The 12,556-nt window shown below is 39.4% G+C and overlaps 1 protein-coding gene across 1 annotated transcript in view; it reads left to right on the top strand.

Moving 5' to 3' along the window:
- The window catches only part of UTRN (utrophin), a 359,787-nt gene that overhangs the window by 271,772 nt on the left and 75,459 nt on the right, over positions 1-12,556 (top strand). The window contains exons 56-57 of the mRNA XM_026666216.2: positions 10,098-10,366; positions 11,973-12,119. Of these exons, the coding sequence (XP_026522001.2) occupies positions 10,098-10,366; positions 11,973-12,119 (416 nt within the window). The remainder of the gene's footprint in view (positions 1-10,097; positions 10,367-11,972; positions 12,120-12,556) is intronic.

Raw genomic sequence — 12,556 nt, 5'->3', positions numbered from 1 at the left:
TCTTAAAGACAAACCCATGTTCTAACATTACAATAAGGCATCTGTTGTATGCAATTGCCTACTTGATTGGCTGACCAACTGCAAGAAGCTAGAAAAAAATATGTACTTCAAAATCCATGAATGTAGATGTTATTCCATCTACAAATATCTGTAACTCAATTTAAATGGAATTTAAGATCCCTATTTTAAGTTATATATTTTGGTGGGAACTGCAGTAATTTGGATCTTTCCTATCAGTATAACTTAAAAATGTCACTACTCATGTGGAAATGCAGTCATTCTTCATCACCATTTATGAAGACTGAGCAAATGCAAGCAAAGCATAGTCTTCTGTCTGTCCCAGCCCATAAGCTTGTTAAAGTTTTACAGAAAGAATGGAAGCTTTGCATGCAACATAATATAAGACAAGGGGAAAGACTACAGAGTAATGAGCTGTATTCAGCATTGTGACAGCCAGAATTAGACAAAAGAAAATGGGACACTGTGCAAGAGAAAATGTGCAGAACATTGTCTCAGTACACATTTTAGCATCACAAACAGGTATTTTCTGCATTACCTCACAAGCAGAAACAGGTGCTGATTTTAGTTCTGTCTCGTTTCGCATAAAAATCTTGTGCTAAGAAGAAAGAATCTTTGCTCCTGATAGGACCCAAAAGAATTTAATGCTTTCAGGAAAAAAATATATGTCAAAAAGCCTGGCATATTTTGCTGCCAGGATGGACGGACACTTGGATGTAGTTTGCTTTCAATGTTAGGATTTTTGTGTGTTTGACAACTCTTTGGAAATCACATAGACAACTGAAAGGTTTTTCATTAATTAAGGTTTTTCATCAATTTAGACTTCTAAGTGCTAATTTTTTAGTGCAATAATCATAACGAGCACAAGGTCATTATTTTGAACAGATTTGTATTCTACAATATCATCAGTTCAGGACTTTCCAGTGTTTTCAGTCTTGTATTTGTAGAAGTTAAATCAGAACTAGAAGGCAAGAGTTAAATGCATCATCAGTTTAGAGTCCTTGTGTTCTCACAACATACCCAAGTCCAGTCCCTCCATGAATTCTGCTGACCCTTATCTAACATCAATACAATGCTGAGCAGTAGTTGACTAGATTATTGTGTGTAGGCAGCAATCATAAATCTTTTGTACTTAAACTCAGTGAATGATCCTGGTTCTTTGTGCCTGACAGTATTCCTTCTTTTCTGCCTCAAAGTTATTAACAAACCTATTTTTTTCATTTAATTATTATTAATATTAGTTAATAAATATGTTGCCATTCCATTTAACAAATTAAAAAATTAAAAATCTTTTTACTACCCTATAAGTGCCCTGGGAATTATCTATAGTAGCTGTAGCAGCAGTAGCAATAGTAATAGTAGTAGTGGTAGCATATTGGTAATATTGGAGCATCAGCAAGGGACTATTGAATTACCAAATAAATACTTCGTAGAGTTTATTCTAGCATCCAGTATATGCAAGAGTTTGATAACTTATGATACTCTTCCCCTTCATACTGTCAATTATGATGAAAAGGCACTCCCAGATTTATATTGGTTGCAAATCCCAAGATTTGTATAGCTCCAGCATATCTGAAACCATCAAATTGCAGAAGATTGACTTAATTCCATGTGTCCATTGCTGATGGTTGAGTCAGAACAAGTAAGGAGGCAAAATAAAATGCTCAAAGCTGTTTAAAAAGAAAATATAATTTATCAGAAGTCCCCCCCTCTTCCATGGCCAGTATGTGAAAATCATATACTTGTAATACAGTATAGAAGAGCTTCGTGTATGGGCAGGGATGGGATTCAAATTTTTTAACAACTGGTTCTGTGGGCGTGGCTTGATGGTCATGTTATTGGCTGGGCGTGGCCAATTCAATATCACTCACATCGAGGCACGCATCTCCTCACCAGGCCTCTCGTGACTGTGGGGATGCTGCAACAGTCGTAAGTGTGAAAAATGGTCATAAGACGCTTTTTTCAGTGCCATTGTAACTTTGAATGGTCACTCCACACAAGCAAAGTAGCAGCAAAGGAGGAAAAAAAAAACTCCAGAGGCGTTCCTGAGACAGGAAGTCTAGTCCTGCCAAGAATGTATAAGGGTTAACGAAGAGTCAGTTTCTGTAAGCAACACCAGAATGTTTCCTTCCTGCCTTCCTTACAGGATTAGGCCAGATTAATTTCTTCTAACAACCGGTTCTCCGAACTGCTTAGAATGTTAACAACCGGTTCTAGCGAATAGGTGCGAACTGGTAGAATCCCACCCCTGTGTATGGGATTAGTAAGAGAGTACAGAAGTGAAACTAAATAGCTGAATTTAAAGAGTTTTTATCATATGCATGATTTTTTTTCTAGCCTCATAGGGTAGCACATACCTAACCCTACTTTTTTTGGGTGGCGGGGGGAAGCAAGTTGGGAACCAGGATAAGTTTGAACCCTTTCTAATTGTTTCTATAGGAAGCACTATTTTTTAAGGAAAACTTGAAAATAGAGTAGCAGTATAAGATGATGGTTCTTAGAATGTGATTTTACTGACGTGTGTGTGTGTGTGTGTGTGTGTGTGTGTGTGTGTGTGTAAGGCCCAATTTAAGGTATTCATTCATACCTTTTTGCTTTGAAATTTATATTTTGAGAGTCCTGGATTGCATTGAACCCCTTATTTCCAAACCTTTGTCCTTCTAGAATGATGCACTTTGAATCCCAAGAAACATAAGGAAAATCTTATGTATAGTTTCCTAACACTAAGAGATGTAACATAGGACATGTTTTCAAGACTTGCTTTGGGGTGTGTAGTCTGTGGAGCTCTTTTGCAGCATAGCTAATTTAGGTTTACCTTCACCTTTAGTAATAGAAGCCCATTATTTGATATGAGGGCAGTCTCCTGCTTTCAGTCCGACGTACTTTTTTAAAAAATTGGGAGGGGGTAGTTTCTAGGGAAAAGCATGAGTTTGGAGTGCTCTATGCATTGCTTGGCGTGCCTGGAAAAAGGCAGAATACAGTTAATAAATAATAAAGGTAGCTTTTAAAAGTCGTGCTTGTCATGTTATTGCTTCAGCCAACAGTAGCAGATCACATCAGTTGTCCAAGGTTTTATTTGGCAAGGGCTTCAAGCAATCTACAGGGACATTAAGAACAATTGAGAGTGTAAAAGAAAACATAGAAAGACAGAATGAAAGATTTTAGAATCAAGGAGGAAAATATTGAGGAACTCCCCAGGACACATCAATAATTATGCGGAGACAAAGATTATTTTCATAAGTAAAGCACTTTAAATTAAGGATTCACCATCTGTTCTGCCCCTTAATTACAAACGCAAAAGGTGCAATAAATCATACTTGAGCCATAAAAGAAATATTGGCTACAAGTGATTTACATGTGTGCACCTCATTTATGTTAGGTACCATCTGGAGTAGCTGTATAGGGCAGGTTTAAGGGAGACCGACTGCAACTGCTGTGAAGAGGCTGCATTTGTTATGATTACAATGTCTTCAAGTCATCATCAGAAGCTTTAAAACAAAATGCCGTGTGGGAGTATGACAAGGGTCCATAAGACTTTATTGTGTGATAATCATAATAGTGTTTCTTAAGCTGTATTTGATGCTGTGCAGTGCTCTTAATTGTGTCAGTTACACTGCATTTGCATAAGGGCCTTATATGATTAGAAAGAAAGAGAGCACGCACACACATTTGTATTCTCTTTGTCTCTAAGGTGGATCATTTTATGAAGTGGAGCTCTATGAAAATAAAGATAATGCATTAATTTCCATTAGATGCACCTCCTCATAAGCCTCCCCCCCCACACCACATCTGTGCAGAAATATTCATTCCCTGATTCCTCCAAGAAGAATAGGAAGGGCTTCAGAGAAAGGTGAAATTGTCTACTTTTGCTGACAGAAGAGATTCACTGGATTCTACCCAACAAAATTAATCCAAAAAAATCAAACTACTCTCACAAATGTCTTATTTAATAGCACTTTGTCTCTGCAGCCATAGTTTCTTTCTACAGTTACTCAGTCTCCAGAGGTGGTATTCAGCAGGTTCTGACCAGTTCTGGAGAACCGGCAAATACCACTTCTGACTGGCCCTGCCCCCATCTATTCTCTGCCTCCCAAGTCCCAGCTGATTGGCTGGTCTTTTGTTGCCCTGCACAGAAGAATAGAGCTGGAAAGCAGGTTAGTGGGGTGGAGAAGGAATGGGATTTTGCAGTAACCTTCCCCCAGGAGTGGGGAAAGAATGGAGATTTTGCAGTATCCTTCCCCTGCGATGCCCACCAAGCCATGCCCACAGAACCAGTAGTAAAAATTTTTGAATCCCACCACTGATGGCCTCAGTTTTTATGTAAGTAGTATATTTTACATTAATGCGCTGGAATATCAAAGTGGCTGGTATATTTATGGCCAAGAAATGCCTTCTCATAAGTAAATAATTTCTTCATTACTCATAATAGCACATATGTTTGCCTTCAATCCTCTTCTAAATGACATTTTTATATCAAATATAAAAGCAAATCTACAACTCAACCCTGAAACAAAAATCAGGGTACTTACCCATGCAGCAATACTGAATTGTCCTTTGAATCAACTTCCAGCAATCTGAAAATTCATGATTTTAATCAATATACTGTGGAAATTTACAATGAAGAAAAAATTATAATGCCTATTGCCATCTTCACCCAGCTCCTTAGAACCCAAGACTAGCTTCATCTTTCCAATCTGCACATAAGGCAGCATTAATAAAAGGCAGCCTTTTCATGCCATGTTAAATTATATTAATAATTGTTTAGCTTGTACATATTTAAGTATTATAATAATACATGATAATGCACAAGCATTATGATCACACCTAAGAGACATCTAAAGAAGTATCTTGCTTAGCATCAGTGCCAGATTTTGTGGGTCTATGGATATCTAATCTTCTTAATAAATCATCTTAAGGTGCTGGCATCCCCAATAAGAATTTAATTAGCAAAGAACAGAGGTCCTCATGAATAGGAACCATGCCAATCTATGGTAGGATTGAGTATTGAAGAATGTTTCTATGCTATGCTATGCTATGTTCAGTAGGAGTCACTTTGATTATCAGTTCCCTCCTGGCTTTTATCTTAATTTTCTCAAATATGGCACGTATTGTACTGTCTGATCTCAAGCAATGCCTGTGGGAAGAGTAGGGGCAGGATATAACAGCAATAACATTTTTCTTTTTGTTTCTCTTTAATAAGTAGAATTTGGAAATAGTGTACAGATTCCAAAAATGTTATCTGTCTACTTATCACATAAAGAAAAGGCTCTGGAATCTTCATGGCACATAATGTGCACTCTGCAAAAATAGTTATTATGATGGATATACTGTAATCAATGTAAAAATATTTACTAGGAGAAAACTAATAAGATTTTTCTCTATCATCTCAGTCTTCCCAAAATGCTTTCTGTGTGCACCTTCTATGTAGGTGCACATGCTTCCGAGCATCAGGCTGAACCCATTGTTTTGTTTTCTAGAAAATGCTTCTAGGAATCAGAGTGTGGGGCCTTCCCTAGGCAGGTCCACCTGCAGCCATGGAAGCTCACTGGATAATTTAGGGCTACTTGCTCTTTTTCAGGCCACTCAACCTCATATGGTTGTTGTTGCAGATAAAAAAAAGTAAGAAAGCTAATATCCACTATTTTGAGCTGCTAGAGGAAGCCAGTATATACATCTAATATAGACACAAACATTTTGTATCTGTCAACCCGCCCTAGGTTATTTTAGGTACTTTGCTTTGCAACATTCTAGCTTCTCATTGTTAAGAACATTAGAAATAAACAAGTCCACCGAGTAAGAACCTGGTGGGAATCAAAACAGATGTAGGCAGTCACTAAACATTGGGTACCCTCAGAGTGAGATATAAAATCCTGACTATCAAGCACTTCCAAAACTAAAATAAATACATAATTTTAAAAATGGAAGTTGAAAAGCTCAAGAGATTACTTCTAATAGCCTAGATCATGGATCCACAACCCCTGGGCCATGTCCCACTACCAGGGCATGAGCCGTTTGGAACCGGGCTGCAGAAGCGGCAGGCGGCGCACCCCCATTTGCACGAGCAGCGGGTGAGCTTGCATGCATGCAAAGCTCCATTTGGGCAAGCAGGGATGTATGTGGCTACTTGCACAAATGCATCTACTCACTTGTGTGCTTACCTACCCTTGCACAGAACCATCTCCTCCCCCTCCTTGTCAGTTCGTGAAGCCAGGCACTGGCCTAGAAATTGAGGAACGCTGGCCTAGAAATCGTCAGGAGAGCACATCTATTGTTATGGGTCAGTACAGGAACAATAAAGTCACAATTTGCCCACTTTGGAGAAATAGGCTTGAATTTTTCTTTCAACAGTGTTCTTCCTCCTCCTTCCTTTAGTATTAAAAGTGTTATTGGCATTATTTGCTACAGACAGGGATCTGGTCCATATTCACCGCTAAGGAGTTCGGAACACTTGTGTTCCATAACAAGTACGGAGCGGGCTGATTTGTGATGATGGCTGCTTTGGAGTACACCAAAGCAAAAGGCCGCTGCTGGTGTTTTCCTGAGCCTTTCCTCCTGCCTATGTTACTGCGCTTTTTTCAGCGGCTATCGGTTGTTGCCTGAGATATATCTATGAGTTAGCGGCTTAAACTTTTAAAAGGTACTGCTTTCAGCAAAACTTTCCGTGCAACTTCCTAGGTAACTTATAGCCTGACTTTTAATTTGTTCGGGCATAATCTATTGCTTGGGCTCCAAATCTAGTAGTCGCATATGAGAAGCCCGGCGGGAGGGTGGGAACTGGGCCGAAACTAGTCCCAGTGCCTTTGGCCTAAATAGTGAAGCTGCTGGGTTTGTAGTTGAAAGCGCTTGGGCTTCCCCAAGCTGTTGATTACAGTGCTGGCATTAAGGCCCAGGGACAATTCGCTCAAGAAGAAGAAAAACCCCAGAGAATCTGATCTGAGTTGCTGCCAAAGTCTTAAACAAATTATGCTTTTCTACTGTTTGCTTGTCTGATAGCCAATATTAGGGCTGCAATGTTTTTCTAAAGATCCTAGCAACAATTGTTTGCAGGCTGGAGCATCTTCCCCCGAGGAGCGGGAAGGGTTCCGCCCATCCACAGGGTGGGCTGCTTGGAGCGGGCTGCCATGCGGCTCGGGGTGAGGCGCGAGTGCCCGCGAGTTAAAACGGCTCAAAGTTGCTGGGAAGTTGCTCGTAGATTTCCGGGCTTCCAGGCTTAAACTTTGCAAAGGCAAAGTTTGCAGGCTGGAGCGTCTTCCCGCCAAGGAACGGGAAGGGTTCCACCCACTGGGCGGGCGGGCTGCTTAAACTTTGCTCGGGCGGCACTTTAAAAGCCTGCTCCCAGCACCCGAGCAACTTCCCAGCAACTTTCGGCTTCCTTTTAACTCACGGGCACTCGCGCCTGGCCCCGAGCCGCGCGGCGGAGAGGAAGCCCGGCGAGTGGGCGGGCTGCTTGGAGGAGGCGACCCGGTGGTGCTCCGGCAGCAGCAACAGGCAGTTTCACCCAGGCTCCGCTCAGGTGTCCGGCTGGGGCTGTCAGGAGTTGCTACCGCGGCGCAGCTCACATGCCTCAGTCCTGCGTTGCCTTGGGAAGGAAAAGGCAAAACCAGGAGCCGCTGAGCCTGAGCCTCCGGTGCCGCTGCTCCTTGCAAAGCACCGCCGCGGCTCTTCCTTTTTGCCTTTCCCTTCCCGAGGCAACGCGGGACTGGAGCCGCGCCGGCAGTAGCAACTCCTGACTCAGGGGGCCTCCGAGGGGAGGGGAAGGAGGAGAAAAGGGGGGGAAAGGGTGGGGGCGATTCCCAAAAAATCTTGTGCTGACCTGGCCCGTCTGTCAAATTTTAAAAGTCAATGCGGCCCCCGAGCCAAAAAGTTTGCCCACCCCTGTGCTAGAGGGAAGCCAGTATATACATCTAATATAGACACAAACATTTTGTATCTGTCAACCCGCCCTAGGTTATTTTAGGTACTTTGCTTTGCAACATTCTAGCTTCTCATTGTTAAGAACATTAGAAATAAACAAGTCCACCGAGTAAGAACCTGGTGGGAATCAAAACAGATGTAGGCAGTCACTAAACATTGGGTACCCTCAGAGTGAGATATAAAATCCTGACTATCAAGCACTTCCAAAACTAAAATAAATACATAATTTTAAAAAATGGAAGTTGAAAAGCTCAAGAGATTACTTCTAATAGCCTAGATCATGGATCCACAACCCCTGGGCCATGTCCCACTACCAGGGCATGAGCCGTTTGGAACCGGGCTGCAGAAGCGGCAGGCGAGCGCACCCCCCATTTGCACGAGCAGCGGGTGAGCTTGCATGCATGCAAAGCTCCATTTGGGCAAGCAGGGATGTATGTGGCTACTTGCACAAATGCATCTACTCACTTGTGTGCTTACCTACCCTTGCACAGAACCATCTCCTCCCCCTCCTTGTCAGTTCGTGAAGCCAGGCACTGGCCTAGAAATTGGGGAACGCTGGCCTAGAAATCGTCAGGAGAGCACATCTATTGTTATGGGTCAGTACAGGAACAATAAAGTCACAATTTGCCCACTTTGGAGAAATAGGCTTGGATTTTTTCTTTCAATAGTGTTCTTCCTCCTCCTTCCTTTAGTATTAAAAGCGTCATTGGCATTATTTGCTACAGACAGGAGGAATCTGAGTTCCCATTTATTCAACCCCTAAAAATCAGTTCAGAACACATTTTTAGTGTTCCATAAACAAGTAATCTGTTCAGCCTGCACAGATGATTAATCATGATGATGATGATGATGATGGAGGTAAATTATAATTACAACTATTTTGCAGTATGACAAAATTCCAAAGCAAAAATACATTAATAATAATACCATATTGCATTCTGTTTTCCTGATGAACCTTTTCTTCTCCTGCAAATAAAAAATGTTATTATATCTATGAGGCTTTTAATTGTTTTCAAAGCAGGTATCTGTAAGTTGTTTATGCCTGTAGAGTATATATACTATGAGTTATGACTGTGTTTTAAAATTTTAAAAATGGTACTGATTTGAAATGGAAAAACTTGCTTCGTTCAACTTACGTAGGTTGGAAGTGTATAGCCTGAACTTTTTAATGAAAATAATTTTGTAATTCATTTCATAATCTAATTGCTTGGGTCTCCAAATATCTAGTATTGTCATATGCATACTTTGAGAAGATAATACAGTAAAGGTGGGGAAACTGTGGCCTTCCAAATAGTAATAAACTATAGTTCCCAGATTCCTTTACCTTTGGCCCTAAATAGTGAAGCTGCTGGGATTTGTAGTTTGAAAGCACTCGGAGATCCACAAGCTGTTGATTACAGTGCTATTGGCAATTTAATTTAATTTTCCCAGGGACAATTCCTCAAAGAAGAAGAAAAAACCCCAGAGAATCTGATCTGAGTCTGATTTGAAGCCAAAGTCTTAAACAAATTATGCTTTTCTACTGTTTGCTTGTCTTTTTATAGCCAATATTAAGAGGTCTGCAATGTTTTTTCTAAACTTGATCCTAGGTAACATCTCTACAATTGTTATATTCTAGGATGCTTTTCCTCCTATTCATAGTATTAATCATCCACAGATCAACCTTTTTAAACTGTTTTTTATCAAAGGCTCTTAAAAGTTAATATCCTAGGTAGTATTTGTATCTTATTCAATAGATCTTGTAAGTTAATTATATTCTTGCCCTGGAAGCTATTTTCACATTGATGGTATAAAAATACTATTTTATTAATCGGGAGTCACTTGTCAGCATTACAATAACATTACAATAATGTTGCAATTATTTATCAAGTTCTCCAAAGTTAGCCTTTTCCTTTTTACAATGCAGTTTTTGTTGGCACATTGTTAGGAATAAAATTCAGTGTTTGCCTCCATTTGAACATTGTTTGTTTCAGTCTCTTTCCCTATTAATTTGGCCCTGCTTTGAGGATCACCTCAAAACACATCACTTACTGCAAGGAGAGAAATGGGCATGGAAGTCCATAGTTAGTCATTCTTGGCAGCAAGTGTATTTTGAAAGCAACAATATTTCTTGTCCACACACTATGAATCCCTGTTCATTCCATTTTTTTTCCCCCTGTTTTCAGAGTTGACCCCTGAAGAAAAAGCACAGAAGATTGCTAAAGCTATGCGCAAACAGTCTGCGGAAGTGAAGGAGAAGTGGGAAAGCCTAAATACCTGTGCCAGTGGTTGGCAAAAACAGATAGATCAAGCCCTAGAGAAACTGAAGGACCTGCAGTGTTCCATGGATGACCTGGATGCAGACTTGAGAGAGGCAGAGAATGTGCGAAATGGTTGGAAACCTGTTGGAGACAGGCTGATGGCCTCATTGCAGGATGAAGTTGATAAGACAACTGTAAGATCCCAGGAGTTGTTTAACTGCATTGCCAGATGATGTTTAGATTTTGGCTATAGAAACTGTACAGTGGTACTCAGGTAGTCATAATCCAGTGTCCAGCTGGATCCAGAATAAAAAAAACCAGTGAAATAATATTATTCCTGCTTCATACTTTTCCATTGGAAATGTGTAACATTTCATTAACATTATTTTATTTAGATAGCAATAAAATGACAGCAGGAGGCATAAGTTTGCAGTAATGTATATAATGAGAGCAACATAGCTAGAGGGAGATAGAGAAAATCCAAGGAACTCAGAAATTCTCTTTCTGTGCCCTGAATATTAGGCACCCTAACCATAAGGGTTAATTAATTAAATGCCATTGTCAAACTGGACTGCAGAGACCAGTCTCTTGCCACTTCCACCTGTCCACCATATAGATGAGGATGCTACAGATGTGTTATTTGTGAAGGGATATTTTAATTATGCAGTGAGGTGATATTTTAATTATTTAGGCCTGTTCTAATATTGCATTGTTTTAATTGGATGGCTGAAATTTCTCTTAAAATATATTTACCACTCTGTGTTTTAGGGGAAAGGTTGTGCAGTTATAAGCCGAAACCAAATGAATCTATCCCCTTTAAATGCCTTTGAATTCTCAGGACTTTCTACTATAAGCCATTCTGCTACAAGTCTAGGAATTCCAAATTATAACAACTAATAGTAGAGCCCCTAAGACTTTATGTCATTCTGAAGTCAGTGAGCATTTTAGCATTGGACTTAGAAGCCTTTTGCCTGTATGTCCATGGATTGCCTAGAAAATAACAAATTAGACTATTTATGAGTAATGGAACATTATACATAAATACAGAACACTCTGCCTGAGGTTTGTTCTTGCTTTCAAATAAAGAGTAAGCTAAATTCAATGAAACACAATTTCTGTTGCCTTAGAAGTAAATCAAAGCAGATTTAAATATGTTGATTTAAGCATAAAATATCTGTCTTTCCTTTTTTTTTCGTTTGAATAAAAACATAAAAGAATGCTTTTGCATACTAGTGGGAATATCTTTTTTCTGCCAGCAAGAGGTAATTGTTCACATCTTAATGGTATTTGCATAAAGAGCTGCAAAGAGAAACTTATTATGTTTTCTATTTGTTCCAATAGCATCATCTGTTGAGGATTATTTCATCTATTAACAACATCAACATTGATGTTGAAAATGATGTACTAGTAATTATTGGGGAAAACAGTGTGAAGTTTCATAGAATTATCTGGCTTTCAGCAGATTTCATTTTTATGTTGGTAATTGATTTAATATAAAAATAATGAAACCCAAATTAAGAAGTTCTAACATTTGTTATTGAATTATTAAGTATCTTTTCTTTTCTTTTTCATTTCTATTTATTTAGTGGCTTTTTGTTTCCTGGTAAACCTTGGCAATATAATACATTACTAGTAGATTCACTGCTTTTTTATATTCACTGTAACATGTAATATATTTAAGGAAAGTCAGGAGAGATAGTGAAAGAAGGAAAATGAAGGACACTTACATATATCATTTGTAGATTATACCTTTGCTCTTCAAGATTTTTACTAAAAGCAGTTGTGTATTCCCTCTTCTAGGCCTTTAGAGAAGAAATTTCACCAATCAGCTTGAAAATCAAATGCATCAATGACTTATCCAGTCAGCTCTCTCCACTTGATCTTCATCCATCCTTGAAAGTTTCACGACAGCTGGATGATTTGAACATGCGGTGGAAACTTCTACAGGTAGCTTTCATTGACTAAGACAGATGTCTCCAAACTTGGCAACGTTAAGACTTGTGGACTTCAACTCCCAGAATTCCTCAGTCAGCATAGCTTAAAGTTAGAGAGAACCATGAATCTGTCACTGATTCCACATTATCCCTGACATCAGGGAGAAAATCCTCTGGCAATAGTATTGATACACAACCATAAATTACAGCCTTACCACAATCATGTCATTACACAAATGTCATAAAATGATGTAAATACAAGATAATTTTCTCAGATTATGTCTGCTAAATTGAATCTTCATTCAATATCAAAATGATTCAACATATTATTTGTGTAGACAGTAAGGAATATTAGCTTGATGGAAATACACAGATTCTGTTGTCAAGGCCATAAGGACGAAATGATAAGTCCAGAATGTCCAGACAGTGCTTAGAAAAAGCTTAGACAGA

Source organism: Notechis scutatus, chromosome 1, assembly GCF_049901735.1.
Source record: "Notechis scutatus isolate UNSWTSFEM ecotype Mainland chromosome 1, rNotScu1.2, whole genome shotgun sequence".
In the NCBI taxonomy this organism is placed as follows: Eukaryota; Metazoa; Chordata; class Lepidosauria; order Squamata; family Elapidae; genus Notechis; species Notechis scutatus.
Note: the sequence above shows the minus strand (reverse complement) of the source record. Positions and strands in the feature narration are given on the sequence as shown.